General features: G+C 46.3%; 1 protein-coding gene and 1 long non-coding RNA gene across 2 annotated transcripts in view; both read left to right on the top strand.

Annotated features, from left to right (window-relative positions):
• LOC142208787 (uncharacterized) overlaps nt 1-15805 on the top strand; it is a 532067-nt gene that overhangs the window by 135446 nt on the left and 380816 nt on the right. The gene's annotated exons all lie outside the window — the stretch shown is intronic.
• Nucleotides 1-15805, top strand: part of LOC142208764 (protein-glutamine gamma-glutamyltransferase E-like) — a 39873-nt gene that overhangs the window by 12104 nt on the left and 11964 nt on the right. Inside the window, exons 5-7 of the mRNA XM_075277458.1 lie at nt 11210-11338; nt 11656-11833; nt 14563-14692. Of these exons, the coding sequence (XP_075133559.1) occupies nt 11210-11338; nt 11656-11833; nt 14563-14692 (437 nt within the window). The remainder of the gene's footprint in view (nt 1-11209; nt 11339-11655; nt 11834-14562; nt 14693-15805) is intronic.

The raw sequence follows: 15805 nt of genomic DNA, 5'->3' as shown, positions 1-15805 counted from the left end.
CAATTCATGGTGGAGGGAGCCTCTAACCAGCCCAGTTTGGACCAATTAATGGTGGAGGGAGCCTCTAACCAGCCCAGTTTGGACCAATTAATGGTGGAGGGAGCCTCTAACCACCCCAGTTTGGACCAATTCATGGTGGAGGGAGCCTCTAAACAGCCAAGTTTGGACCAATTCATGGTGAAGGGAGCCTCTAAAAACCCGTTTGGACCAATTCATGGTGGAGGGAGCCTCTAACCAGCCCAGTTTGGGCAAATTCATGGTGGAGGGAGCCTCTAAACAGCCCAGTTTGGGCAAATTCATGGTGGAGGGAGCCTCTAACCAGCCCAGTTTGGACCAATTAATGGTGGAGGGAGCCTCTAACCAGCCCAGTTTGGACCAATTAATGGTGGAGGGAGCCTCTAACCACCCCAGTTTGGACCAATTCATGGTGGAGGGAGCCTCTAAACAGCCAAGTTTGGACCAATTCATGGTGGAGGGAGCCTCTAAAAACCCCAGTTTGGACCAATTCATGGTGGAGGGAGCCTCTAACCAGCCCAGTTTGGACCAATTAATGGTGGAGGGAGCCTCTAAACAGCCAAGTTTTGGGAAATTCATGGTGGAGGGAGCCTCTAACCAGCCCAGTTTGGACCAATTCATGGTGGAGGGAGCCTCTAAACAGCCCAGTTTGGGCAAATTCATGGTGGAGGGAGCCTCTAAAAAACCCAGTTTGGACCAATTCATGGTGGAGGGAGCCTCTAATTAGCCCAGTTTGGACCAATTAATTGTGGAGGGAGCCTCTAACCAGCCCAGTTTGGACCAATTAATGGTGGAGGGAGCCTCTAAACAGCCCAGTTTGGGCAAATTCATGGTGGAGGGAGCCTCTAACCAGCCCAGTTTGGACCAATTAATGGTGGAGGGAGCCTCTAACCAGCCCAGTTTGGACCAATTAATGGTGGAGGGAGCCTCTAACCACCCCAGTTTGGACCAATTCATGGTGGAGGGAGCCTCTAACCAGCCCAGTTTGGACCAATTCATGGTGGAGGGAGCCTCTAACCAGCCCAGTTTGGACCAATTAATGGTGGAGGGAGCCTCTAACCACCCCAGTTTGGACCAATTCATGGTGGAGGGAGCCTCTAAAAAACCCAGTTTGGACCAATTCATGGTGGAGGGAGCCTCTAAACAGCCCAGTTTGGGCAAATTCATGGTGGAGGGAGCCTCTAAACAGCCCAGTTTGGGCAAATTCATGGTGGAGGGAGCCTCTAACCAGCCCAGTTTGGACCAATTAATGGTGGAGGGAGCCTCTAACCAGCCCAGTTTGGACCAATTCATGGTGGAGGGAGCCTCTAAACAGCCCAGTTTGGGCAAATTCATGGTGGAAGGAGCCTCTAACCAGCAGAGTTGTGGGAAAGCAGGGTGGAGGGAGCCTCTAACCAGCAGAGTTGGTGGAAATCAGGGTGGAGGGAGCCTCTAACCAGCAGAGTTGGGGGAAATCATGTTGGAGGGAGCCTAGTATTAGCAGAATTGTGCAACGCTTATGGTGGATGAGTATGAGGATGCGGAGGAATTGGAGAGGTTGAGTACAGACATGGAGTTTCATGTTGGGGTGCTTTACACAGGTGGGCACAAAAATGAAGGCTCTATCCAGTGGTGGTTCATTTTTATCAAAGTGAGCCGGTCGGCACTCTCAGCTGACAGACGGGTGCGCTTGTCAGTGATGATGCCACCGGCTGCACTGAACACCCTCTCAGATAGGACGCTGGCGGCAGGACAGGACAGCACCTCCAAGGCATATAGGGCAAGTTCAAGCCACAGGTCCAACTTCGACACCCAATACGTGTAGGGCGCAGAGGGGTCGGAGAGGACAGGGCTGTGGTCGGAAAGGTATTCCCGCAACATGCGCCTATACTTCTCACGCCTGGTGACACTAGGACCCTCCGTGGCGGCACTTTGGCGAGGGGGTGCCATCAAGGTGTCCCAGACCTTAGACAGTGTGCCCCTCGTTTGTGTGGACCGGTGAGAACTTGGTTGCCTACTGGAGGAACTGCCCTCCCTGCCGCCACTGTCACATGCTGGAAACATCTCCATCATATTCTGCACCAATTGCCTGTGGCAAGCATTGATGCGATTGGCCCTCCCCTCTACCGGAATAAAAGACGAGATGTTGTTTTTATACCGGGGGTCAAGGATAGCAAAGATCCAGTACTGGTTGTCCTCCATGATTTTGACAATACGCTTGTCGGTTGTAAAGCACCCCAACATGAACTCAGCCATGTCTGCCACAGTGTTAGTTGGCATGACTCCTCTGGCCCCACCGGAAAGTTCAATCTCCATTTCCTCCTCATCCTCCATGTCTACCCATCCGCGCTGCAACAATGGGACGATTCGAAGTTGCCCGGAAGCCTCCTGTATCACCATCACATCATCGGACAACTCTTCTTCCTCCTCCTCCTCCTCCTCCTCCTCCTCCATTAAACGCAGTGAAGCGGACAGATGTGTGGACCTACTCTCCAGCTGTGACGGATCGGATGCTATCCCTAACTCCTCTGTGTGATCTGAGTTATCCCTGATGTCAATCAGGGATTCTCTCAGAACACACAAGAGCGGGATTGTAAGGCTCACCATCGCATCCTCAGAGCTCACCCTCCTTGTGGACTCCTCAAAGACCCGTAGGATGTCACAAAGGTCTCTCATCCATGGCCACTCATGGATGTGAAACTGAGGCAGCTGACTTTGTGGCACCCTAGGGTTTTGTAGCTGGTATTCCATCAAAGGTCTCTGCTGCTCAACCACTCTATTCAACATCTGAAACGTTGAGTTCCAGCGTGTGGGGACGTCGCACAAAAGCCGGTGTTGTGGCACATGCAGGCGTTGCTGGAGAGATTTTAAGCTAGCAGCGGCTACTGTCGACTTGCGAAAGTGGGCGCACATGCGCCGCACTTTCACCAGTAGCTCTGGAACATTGGGGTAGCTCTTTAGGAAACGTTGCACCACTAGGTTGAAGACGTGGGCCAGGCATGGAACATGTTGGAGTCCGGCAAGCTCCAGAGCTGCTACCAGGTTCCGGCCGTTATCACAAACGACCATGCCTGGGCCCAGGTGCAGCGGCTCAAACCATATTGCCGTCTCATCGAGGAGGGCATCCCTCACCTCGGAGGCAGTGTGCTGTCTGTCCCCCAAGCTGATCAGCTTCAGCACAGCCTGCTGACGTCTACCAACGCCAGTGCTGCAACGTTTCCAACTCGTAGCTGGGGTCAATCTAACAGCGGAGGAGGAGGCGGTGGCGGAGGAGGAGGCGGAGGAGGAGGCGGTAGAGGAGGAGGAGGAGGGGGGTGTTCTTCTCGTGTCCCTGCCAGGAATGTTAGGCGGGGAGACGAGGTACACCGGGCCAGTTTGGGAAGCAGTCCCAGCCTCAACTACATTTACCCAGTGTGCCGTCAGTGAAATGTAGCGTCCCTGTCCGCATGCACTTGTCCACGCGTCGGTGGTCAAGTGGACCTTTGTGCAAAGCGCGGAACTAAGGGCCCGCCTGATGTTGAGTGACACGTGCTGGTGCAAGGCGGGGACGGCACACCGGGAGAAGTAGTGACGGCTAGGGACGGCATAGCGAGGTGCCGCAGTTGCCATCAGGTCCAGGAAGGCGGGAGTTTCAACAAGCCGGAACGCCAACATCTCCTGGGCCAGCAGTTTAGCGATGTTGGCGTTCAAGGCTTGCGCGTGTGGGTGGTTAGCAGTGTATTTCTGCCGCCGCTCCAATGTCTGAGAGATGGTGGGTTGTTGTAAAGAAACGCCTGATGGTGCCTTTGATGGTGCAGGAGAAGGAGATAAGACAGGACCAGGGGAGGATGAGGTAGAAGTCAACAAAGTGGCGGAGGCAGATGAAGTGGTGTCCTGGCTCGTCCTCTGGAGTGCATCGCCAGCACAGTCAGCAGTGGCAGTGGCAGAGGCAGAGGCAGAGGCAGTGGCAGTGGCGTGAACGGCAGGCGGCCTTTGTCCTGCCGTTGCTGCCTGCCACTGATTCCAGTGCTTGGATTCCAAATGACGGCGCATTGAAGTGGTGGACAGGTTGCTCTTCTCAGAGCCCCTAATCAATTTCGAGAGGCAAATTGTGCAGACAACACTATATCTGTCCTCGGCGCATTCCTTGAAAAAACTCCACACCTTCGAGAAACGTGCCCTCGAGGTGGGAGTTTTTCGGGGCTGGGTACGAACTGGAACATCTTGGGAGATTCCGGGTGTGGCCTGGCTTCGCCTAAGCTGCTGACCTCTGCCTCTGCCTCTAGCTACCCTTTTTGGTGCTGCACCTGCCTCAACATCCACACTACTTTCCCCGCTTGACATCCCCCCTGTCCAGGTCGGGTCAGTGTCCTCATCATCCACCACTTCCTCTTCCAACTCCTGTCTCATCTCCTCCTCCCGCACAATGCGCCAGTCAACTGGATGCCCTGACGGCAACTGCGTCACATCATCGTCGATGAGGGTGGGTTGCTGGTCATCCACCACCAAATCGAACGGAGATGGAGGAGACTCTAGTGTTTGAGCATCTGGACACAGATGCTCCTCTGTTAGGTTCGTGGAATCGTGACGTGGAGAGGCAGGTTGAGGGACAATGAAAGGAGCGGAGAACAGCTCTGGGGAGCAGGGACAGTTTGGGTTATTGTTCTGTAAAGCTTCGGAATTTTGGGAGGAAGGAAGACAAGACTGTTGGGTAATAGGAGGAGAGGAGGCAGAGTCTGACTGGCTGCTGGACAATGTGCTGTAAGCGTTCTCTGACAGCCATTGCAAGACCTGTTCCTGGTTCTCGGGCCTACTAAGGTTTGTACCCTGCAGTTTAGTTAATGTGGCAAGCAACCCTGGCACTGTGGAGTGGCGCAATGCTTGCTGCCCCACAGGAGTAGGCACGGGACGCCCTGTGGCTTCACTGCTACCTTGCTCCCCAGAACCATTCCCCCGACCTCGCCCACGGCCTCGTCCACGTCCCTTTCCGGGAGCCTTGCGCATTTTGAATTCCTAGTTAGAAATTGGCACTGTATACCAGTAGTAAAAATTGTGGGTGCACGTAACCCCAATATATTCTTTGAATTCCCAGTCAGACACTGGCACTATATGGCAGTAGCAAGAAATGAGGGTATTTGTATTCCCAATATACTCTTTGAATTCCCAGTCAGACAATGGCACTGTATACCAGTAGTAAAAATTGTGGGTGCACGTAACCCCAATATATTCTTTGAATTACCAGTCAGAAACTGGCACTATATGGCAGTAGCAAGAAATGAGGGTATTTATAACCCCAATATATTCTTTGAATTCCCAGTCAGACAATGGCACTGTATACCAGTAGTAAAAATTGTGGGTGCACGTAACCCCAATATATTCTTTGAATTACCAGTCAGAAACTGGCACTATATGGCAGTAGCAAGAAATGAGGGTATTTGTATTCCCAATATACTCTTTGAATTCCCAGTCAGACAATGGCACTGTATACCAGTAGTAAAAATTGTGGGTGCACGTAACCCCAATATATTCTTTGAATTACCAGTCAGAAACTGGCACTATATGGCAGTAGCAAGAAATGAGGGTATTTATAACCCCAATATATTCTTTGAATTCCCAGTCAGACAATGGCACTGTATACCAGTAGTAAAAATTGTGGGTGCACGTAACCCCAATATATTCTTTGAATTCCCAGTCAGAAACTGGCACTATATGGCAGTAGCAAGAAATGAGGGTATTTGTATTCCCAATATATTCTTTGAATTCCCAGTCAGACAATGGCACTGTATACCAGTAGTAAAAATTGTGGGTGCACGTAACCCCAATATATTCTTTGAATTACCAGTCAGAAACTGGCACTATATGGCAGTAGCAAGAAATGAGGGTATTTATAACCCCAATATATTCTTTGAATTCCCAGTCAGACAATGGCACTGTATACCAGTAGTAAAAATTGTGGGTGCACGTAACCCCAATATATTCTTTGAATTCCCAGTCAGACACTGGCACTATATGGCAGTAGCAAGAAATGAGGGTATTTGTATTCCCAATATACTCTTTGAATTCCCAGTCAGACAATGGCACTGTATACCAGTAGTAAAAATTGTGGGTGCACGTAACCCCAATATATTCTTTGAATTACCAGTCAGAAACTGGCACTATATGGCAGTAGCAAGAAATGAGGGTATTTATAACCCCAATATATTCTTTGAATTCCCAGTCAGACAATGGCACTGTATACCAGTAGTAAAAATTGTGGGTGCACGTAACCCCAATATATTCTTTGAATTACCAGTCAGAAACTGGCACTATATGGCAGTAGCAAGAAATGAGGGTATTTGTATTCCCAATATACTCTTTGAATTCCCAGTCAGACAATGGCACTGTATACCAGTAGTAAAAATTGTGGGTGCACGTAACCCCAATATATTCTTTGAATTACCAGTCAGAAACTGGCACTATATGGCAGTAGCAAGAAATGAGGGTATTTATAACCCCAATATATTCTTTGAATTCCCAGTCAGACAATGGCACTGTATACCAGTAGTAAAAATTGTGGGTGCACGTAACCCCAATATATTCTTTGAATTCCCAGTCAGAAACTGGCACTATATGGCAGTAGCAAGAAATGAGGGTATTTGTATTCCCAATATACTCTTTGAATTCCCAGTCAGACAATGGCACTGTATACCAGTAGTAAAAATTGTGGGTGCACGTAACCCCAATATATTCTTTGAATTACCAGTCAGAAACTGGCACTATATGGCAGTAGCAAGAAATGAGGGTATTTATAACCCCAATATATTCTTTGAATTCCCAGTCAGACAATGGCACTGTATACCAGTAGTAAAAATTGTGGGTGCACGTAACCCCAATATATTCTTTGAATTCCCAGTCAGACACTGGCACTATATGGCAGTAGCAAGAAATGAGGGTATTTGTATTCCCAATATACTCTTTGAATTCCCAGTCAGACAATGGCACTGTATACCAGTAGTAAAAATTGTGGGTGCACGTAACCCCAATATATTCTTTGAATTACCAGTCAGAAACTGGCACTATATGGCAGTAGCAAGAAATGAGGGTATTTATAACCCCAATATATTCTTTGAATTCCCAGTCAGACAATGGCACTGTATACCAGTAGTAAAAATTGTGGGTGCACGTAACCCCAATATATTCTTTGAATTACCAGTCAGAAACTGGCACTATATGGCAGTAGCAAGAAATGAGGGTATTTGTATTCCCAATATACTCTTTGAATTCCCAGTCAGACAATGGCACTGTATACCAGTAGTAAAAATTGTGGGTGCACGTAACCCCAATATATTCTTTGAATTACCAGTCAGAAACTGGCACTATATGGCAGTAGCAAGAAATGAGGGTATTTATAACCCCAATATATTCTTTGAATTCCCAGTCAGACAATGGCACTGTATACCAGTAGTAAAAATTGTGGGTGCACGTAACCCCAATATATTCTTTGAATTCCCAGTCAGAAACTGGCACTATATGGCAGTAGCAAGAAATGAGGGTATTTGTATTCCCAATATACTCTTTGAATTCCCAGTCAGACAATGGCACTGTATACCAGTAGTAAAAATTGTGGGTGCACGTAACCCCAATATATTCTTTGAATTACCAGTCAGAAACTGGCACTATATGGCAGTAGCAAGAAATGAGGGTATTTATAACCCCAATATATTCTTTGAATTCCCAGTCAGACAATGGCACTGTATACCAGTAGTAAAAATTGTGGGTGCACGTAACCCCAATATATTCTTTGAATTCCCAGTCAGAAACTGGCACTATATGGCAGTAGCAAGAAATGAGGGTATTTGTATTCCCAATATATTCTTTGAATTCCCAGTCAGACAATGGCACTGTATACCAGTAGTAAAAATTGTGGGTGCACGTAACCCCAATATATTCTTTGAATTACCAGTCAGAAACTGGCACTATATGGCAGTAGCAAGAAATGAGGGTATTTATAACCCCAATATATTCTTTGAATTCCCAGTCAGACAATGGCACTGTATACCAGTAGTAAAAATTGTGGGTGCACGTAACCCCAATATATTCTTTGAATTCCCAGTCAGAAACTGGCACTATATGGCAGTAGCAAGAAATGAGGGTATTTGTATTCCCAATATACTCTTTGAATTCCCAGTCAGACAATGGCACTGTATACCAGTAGTAAAAATTGTGGGTGCACGTAACCCCAATATATTCTTTGAATTACCAGTCAGAAACTGGCACTATATGGCAGTAGCAAGAAATGAGGGTATTTGTATTCCCAATATATTCTTTGAATTCCCAGTCAGACAATGGCACTGTATACCAGTAGTAAAAATTGTGGGTGTATATAGCCCCAATTCTATTGCTAGGGGACTTGCAGGGTATTTCTGGGGTGAAGGTGGGGGGGCACACCGTTGGAACGGGTATCGGGGTATATATCGGGTATACGGGAATACACTGACAGTGTATTCCATTCAGGATCCTGGGAAAGCTGGGTTGCGGCGATTGAGCCCGTCAGTGCCACGTTACACTGACAAGCTTCTCCCTGGAATTTAGCTCTTACAAGAGCTGTTGGTTGTCTTCTCCTTCCTATCCTAGCCTGTCCCTGCCTACCCAGAATCTAAGCCCTAGCTAGCTGGACGGAAACCTCCGTCCTCGGTGAATTGCAAGCTCAGAATGACGCGAAGCTGGGCGGCGCTGTTCTTTTAAATTAGAGGTCACATGTTTTCGGCAGCCAATGGGTTTTGCCTACTTTTTTCAACGTCACCGGTGTCGTAGTTCCTGTCCCACCTACCCTGCGCTGTTATTGGAGCAAAAAAGGCGCCAGGGAAGGTGGGAGGGGAATCGAGTAATGGCGCACTTTACCACGCGGTGTTCGATTCGATTCGAACATGCCGAACAGCCTAATATCCGATCGAACATGAGTTCGATAGAACACTGTTCGCTCATCTCTAATTGTAGATTAAAAGAGTTGAGAAAACCTGATCTCAAATACATGTAAGGACTAATTCAGACATGTCTGAAACAGATCTCATCTGGTGGCTGTATTTCCAGGATTGACCATGACTTGGCTGAAGTGAACTCACACTATCATAGTTCAGTGAGTTCAGTACAGCTGAGCCACGGTTGGTTTAGGAAATGTGGCCATCGCACAAACTGTGTTTTCTGGCCTAAATATATCTGTCTGAATTGACCCTTATTGTGAATGAGAATTTGGCTGCTGTAGACACTCAGACTGTTGGTATTGTTATGAACTCATAGTAATGGTAGTATAAAATGAATTATCCACAGTATATTTCTCTAGCTACCATTTTATGTGTCATAATAATTCCCATATTATAGAAATATTACAAAATGCTATTTTCATTTTTCACCACTTGGGTCTTATTTTTGGAAAGTCGAAGTGGATAAAGCGATTCCCCTGTTCTCGATGGAAATGCTTTTTCTTGCCACGAGTTCCCTAAAATCCAATCATGTGTTCATATCTCCATAATGGACACCCAACTGTACATTAGCAATCTGAGACATTTCCCCTGTACTTGACTGGTCTATTGAGGAAAGTGTCTTAGACTACTCTATGTATACTGTCAGTGGCGTAACTAGGAACGGCGGGGCCCCATGGCGAACTTTTGACATGCCGCCCCCCCCCCTGAAGAACCCAACCGACCCTCCCTCCACATTCCTGCGCTCTCTTTTATTCACCTTAGTGACCCCTGTACACACTATTATGCCCCATAGTGGTCCCTATACACACTATTATGCCCCATAGTGGTCCCTGCACACAGTATTATCCCCCATAGTGGCCCCTGTACACTGTATTATAACCCATAGTGGCCCCTGTACACACTATTATGCCCCATAGTGGCCCCTGCACACAGTATTATAACCCATAGTGGCCCCTGCACACAGTATTATGCCCCATAGTGGTCCCTGTACACACTATTATGCCCCATAGTGGTCCCTGCACACAGTATTATCCCCCATAGTGGCCCCTGTACACTGTATTATAACCCATAGTGGCCCCTGCACACAGTATTATAACCCATAGTGGCACCTGCACACAGTATTATAACCCATAGTGGTCCCTGCACACAGTATTATCCCCCATAGTGGCCCCTGTACACTGTATTATAACCCATAGTGGCCCCTGCACACAGTATTATGCCCCATAGTGGCCCCTGTACACACTATTATGCCCCATAGTGGCCCCTGCACACAGTATTATAACCCATAGTGGCCCCTGCACACAGTATTATGCCCCATAGTGGTCCCTGTACACACTATTATGCCCCATAGTGGTCCCTGCACACAGTATTATCCCCCATAGTGGCCCCTGTACACTGTATTATAACCCATAGTGGCCCCTGCACACAGTATTATAACCCATAGTGGCCCCTGCACACAGTATTATAACCCATAGTGGTCCCTGCACACAGTATTATCCCCCATAGTGGCCCCTGTACACTGTATTATAACCCATAGTGGCCCCTGCACACAGTATTATGCCCCATAGTGGTCCCTGTACACACTATTATGCCCCATAGTGGTCCCTGCACACAGTATTATCCCCCATAGTGGCCCCTGTACACAGTATTATAACCCATAGTGGCCCCTGCACACAGTATTATAACCCATAGTGGCCCCTGCACACAGTATTATGCCCCATAGTGGTCCCTGCACACACTATTATGCCCCATAGTGGCCCCTGCGCACACTATTATGCCCCATAGTGGCCCCTGCACACACTATTATGCCCCACTGTGGACACCCATGAAAAATTATTATACTCTGGGTCTTTTAATCGGAGACCGAGAGGGGGATACAAACATAAAAAATGCTGTTACTTACCCATCTCCGGCTCCGCTGCAGTCCTCAGTGATGTCGGCCTTCATCAATGACATCCAGGACGTCACATAACCCAGAACGTCACATGACCGGGACCTGCATGTCATGTGACATCAGGGAGCGTCCAGAAGTAGGCACAAACCTGCCCGGAGCATGGAAAGGTAAGTAACATGGTTTTTTTGTGCTCCTTACCTCCCCTGGACCTCCGATCATTAGACCCCTGGGTATAATAATGGTGTTTGTGGGGCCCCTAAAATCCCAGGCCCTGTGGCAGCCGCTACCCCTGCTACCCTGGTAGTTACGCCACTGTGCTTTAGTATTCTAAGATGCTCTTCCTTTGTCTTGATAATAGTTTCCTACTTTGCTCATTTTCCAGTTTGAGGAAGACATTTTGGACACCTGTTTGCAGATTTTGGACAGAAGTTTAAACTACCAGGAAGACGAAGTGCTGGATTGCTCCAAGAGATACGACCCCGGCTACGTGGGCAGGGTGCTTAGTGCAATGGTAAGTGGACGCAGCCAATATATATCACGGACTCACTAGACGCCTACTATAGAAAATATTCATCCATGAGCGGATATAGCAGAGCAGAACTTGTCATTTCATCTGTATTTTTTTACCATTTCTTTTGGCTATACATTCGTATGAAAAAAAACAAAGATAAAAAAGACAAATGTAAAATACAGTTTTCAATTATATAGTCTGAAATAACTGCTTATAGTATGTCATATATAGTGTCATATATAGTGATATAGTATATAGCTACATGACTAATATAAAGCCAATGTGGTCAGGAGTTTCTACCTCTTATCCTATTACAGATCAACAGCATTGATGATGAAGGCGTACTGGAGGGGAAATGGGCTGGTAGATTTAAAGGTGGGGTTCATCCTCAGGACTGGAATGGAAGTGTAGACATCCTCCACAGGTGGCGCAAAGGTGGTTACAAACCAGTCAAATATGGACAATGCTGGGTCTTCGCTGGAGTCTTGTGCACTGGTAATTTCTATTTGTTGAATAATACATAGACATATATTGAATGTACAACTACCATATGTTATAATTTATTATTTGTTGTTATTATTATATATGTAATCCAAATGACTAAACATATGATTATCTCTCTTATGTGCTCAGATATTCAACCCTGTAACACATAAAGGCAATCTTTCAGGTCCAAATGACTCCCAAACCAATAAAAGCACCATGAAAGGGCCTTGGGTAGAAGCAGACATGTACCTTTATGCCACAAACTGAGGAAGTAATGCAGAGATAATCATCTTTTTATGGATTGGGAAATCAGTCTGCAAGTGCATTGGAGGCGGAGCCTGATTTACCTGATGTGCTTACAGATAAACATGGTGCTGAAGAAGGGTGAAAATGTCAATCATGATTAGAGCTGAGCGAACCTCTGAAGATTTGTTTAGTTTCGGGTTTGGACAAGTTGGTCCTTGTTTGGATAGAACCAGAAGTGAACCAAAGAATAATAGATGGAGGCCCAGGGGAGGTGTAAAAAAAATAACAAAAAGATATAGTCGCCTTCCTTTACGTCTTCTGGGCCTCCTCGTGACATCTGGCACTTTCTCTGGGTCCTCTTCTGGCCTCTTCCTGCTTCCCAGGTGATGTCCTGCACCCTGGTTTCAACATTGAGGCCTGTGATTGGATACAAGCCTTATGATGTCATCACACTCCACATGCCACTGAGGGCCAATCACTTGTCTCTTCAGTTCCCTGGGGCCCATGACATCATAGAAGGGGCCGGAAGAGGAGCAAAGACACTGGGGGAAATGTACACCACAATGGAGCCCAGAAGAGGTGAAGGAAGGTGAGTATCAGTAAAAAAAAATTTACCGCACCTCCCATCTGGGCCTCCTCTTATTATACTCTAGGTTCTGAAGAGATTCTGGAATAAAAAAGTGGCTCATGGGTTGCGAACACTGAAAATCTTGGGTTCAGCTGAACCTGAGAATTTTTGAAAATTGAGAACAAACAGGGCTTTGCTCATCTCTGTTCTAAACTTTTCGTCTTTCCTTTTTTCCTTGGGTCCAAAACTGCACACAATATTCTACGATGTAAAATGACAAAACTCCTGGTATCTTCTCATTATGTCCACCTACACCACTTTTGGTGCACTCCATGATCTTAGTTGCCTTGGCAGATCTTAGCTGCCTGGCACTTGTATTTTCTGTAATATTAATATATTGTCAGGGGCTGGGGTTGCTAGGTGGGGTGGCATAGACACACAAGTCCAGTTTCTTTAGTCCAAAACAAAGGTAGAATTTATTTTCACTCAAAAAGGTAGTGCAGCAACAAAAGGAAACAATACAAAAATAAATACCTGCCCGGCTAGACTCTAACTAAACATAGAATAGGTTACCTCACCTAAAATAACAGTAATCCAAAAGCCAGTTGAATCACTCAGGACACAGATCCAAAAATATGACCTCTCTGTCAGCTCTCCAGCCAAGCTCTACCCAGAGTCTGCTGCAGGAGCTGACTTCTTAAGCCTACTTGACAAGGAGACTCTCAAAAGCTGAGTTGCTGCCGGGACATCCCCAAAGTGTGGACTGGAGGGGGGTGGAATGACAGGTCCCACTACCAACCTACCTGTCACTCCTAAAAATCCAGCCCAATACTGAGCATTTACCAAAATGCTCAGCAGATGAAAGTTGTCTGCTGAGAACAAACATTCCTGGAGTTTTCTCATCTCACCCACCTGAGTAGTCTGGGTGAGATGTACACCCCCTCCATTACCTGACCAGCCATCGGCTTACAATATGCATTTGGCTTTATCAAAAGGTATCATTTTATAGCATAATTCTACAATAAAACTTATAACAAATATGTCCGCCTATGCTTAGGGATTGATGTAAATGTGTAAATCTGTCTTCCATATTCTAAGCCCTAGTGAGCCGGGAGTGACTGTTGACAAGGCCTTACTAGGATAAAACTGCTGATTCTGTAAAGTTTATATGAGAGCTGTATATGTCTGATGCTGAAAATCTCTCTATACAATGAAGCAAGGCGTGTCCGCCATAAACTTTGTGCTTTGATGTCCTCTTTAGATACATTGCAAAAACATGAAGCTGCAAAGACCTAAGAATCTAATAGACGAGTTGGTTAATTCAGTGGGGCTCTAAAGGTCACTTCTCTGGCCAAAAAAAATAAAAACCTAAAAAAAGTCAAAGTATTTGCCCTGACCCTACCTAGAGCTTGTTTTGTCCTTGGGTTGGCTGTCATTGCTCTCCTCTAGTAAAAGCTGTCCTGGATGATTCAGACTAGAATAGGGTGTCAGGTGTATTGTTAATCCAGTAGGTGGCGCTGCCTCGGCACTGTGTGGTCTGGCAGGCTCCACTAACACACCTAGAGCCTTGGCATTTTTGAAGTAGAGGCTAACTATGCCTCTTCTATATGCTACCCTAACCCTAATCTGCATGGTTTGACTTGGATAAAGTAGGTGGAGCCTCATTCTAGTAGTGACAGGAGGCAGCGCCACCTACTGGATCCATGGCTGAGTTATGGGTGGAGGCTAATACCATTTCTGTTCACACTGTGTGACATAGGTCCATGCTCACCCCCTGCCCAGGTCCACTTTTAGAAAAGTGGCAGGGCCGGCACAAATTCTTCACTTGTAAGTATTTTACCCCAGAAGATGGCTTAACCAGTTGATGAATCCTCCATGTTCCTTTTGATAACCTTGACATTTTCCCTTTTTTATTCATTTCTAGCTTTCCGATGTTTGGGAATACCAACCCGAGTAGTCACCAACTTTTGTTCAGCCCATGATAAGGATGCAAATCTGAGCGTGGATAGCATCTACAGTAAAAAGGGAAAGTCGATGAGTAAAGACTCATTGTGGTATGGAGAATATTGTGTTCTGTATTACAGTTGGGGTTTTATACAGTATAATGGGGACGCCACTGGCACTGACTCATATAAAGATGGCACTCGGTGATATCTAGTAACAATTATTTCTACCACATTAAAATATACATGGCCAAATGCTGCTAGACATTGCCCTGGTGTATAGTACAATACAATGTCATATTGTTCAAAGTGAAAATCAGCTATAGGAAACTAAACACAACTCAGATAGCACAAAAGACGCCCCAGGAAGCCGGTTGTGAAATGCCCGTTTGGTGTTGGGGTGCAGAGCCCATTTGCTCTGTATCCCCCTTGTAGATAGTCTTAGTTGTGCTCACATATATGGATAGGATTAGTGACGTAAGGTTACATAAAGGCGTGCATATAAACATACTGTATATAAAATAACGCTGCCACAAAAATGTTACTATCTGTCCTGTAATAAAGATACAAGATGTAGATTGGAGGGAAGAAAGCATTTATACCAGTTGACTATAATTGTGACTCAACCAATCTAGCTTCTGCCACCTACTAACGAACATTGGTACTGTGCCTAGGCAGATCAGTTGCAGCATATAACATGCAATATTAAAGAGGACCTTTCATGTCTTCTGACATTGGTGGTATTATACACTGCTTGTAGGTGTATTGCTGGTAGGTGTATTGCCTGTAGGTGTCCTGGTTCCAGAGATATTGGTACTGCTAGTGTTGGCACTGATATCCCTGCACTGTCGTAGGGACTGGTCTTACAGATCTTACAGGTGAGGAACGCGCCCCTGACGGTGCACTTCCATAGTCTTGTATTCACAAACATACAGATGTAGATGTCAATCGCTGATGCTCCTTCTGGACTCCTAATCCTAGCATGAGCGAGAACTAAAATGAATAAGAAATCTTATCCCATAAAGCTACAATTTGCAGGGCGTCTCCTGCTCTATAACATAGTACCTGCAGATCGGACAGCCCCAAATGGATTTTTATACAGAGGATCTATTTAGTATGGCTTCAGCATATGATCTGTAGAGATCCGACGCAGATTGTCTGTACCAACATCCTCAAGCTGCTGCAGTGGACAGGAGTGTGTGTACTCCCCAAAATAGGGATGCC

The sequence above is a fragment of the Leptodactylus fuscus genome, chromosome 6 (assembly GCF_031893055.1).
Source record: "Leptodactylus fuscus isolate aLepFus1 chromosome 6, aLepFus1.hap2, whole genome shotgun sequence".
NCBI lineage: Eukaryota > Metazoa > Chordata > Amphibia > Anura > Leptodactylidae > Leptodactylus > Leptodactylus fuscus.
This window is presented reverse-complemented; position numbering and strand designations above follow the sequence as displayed.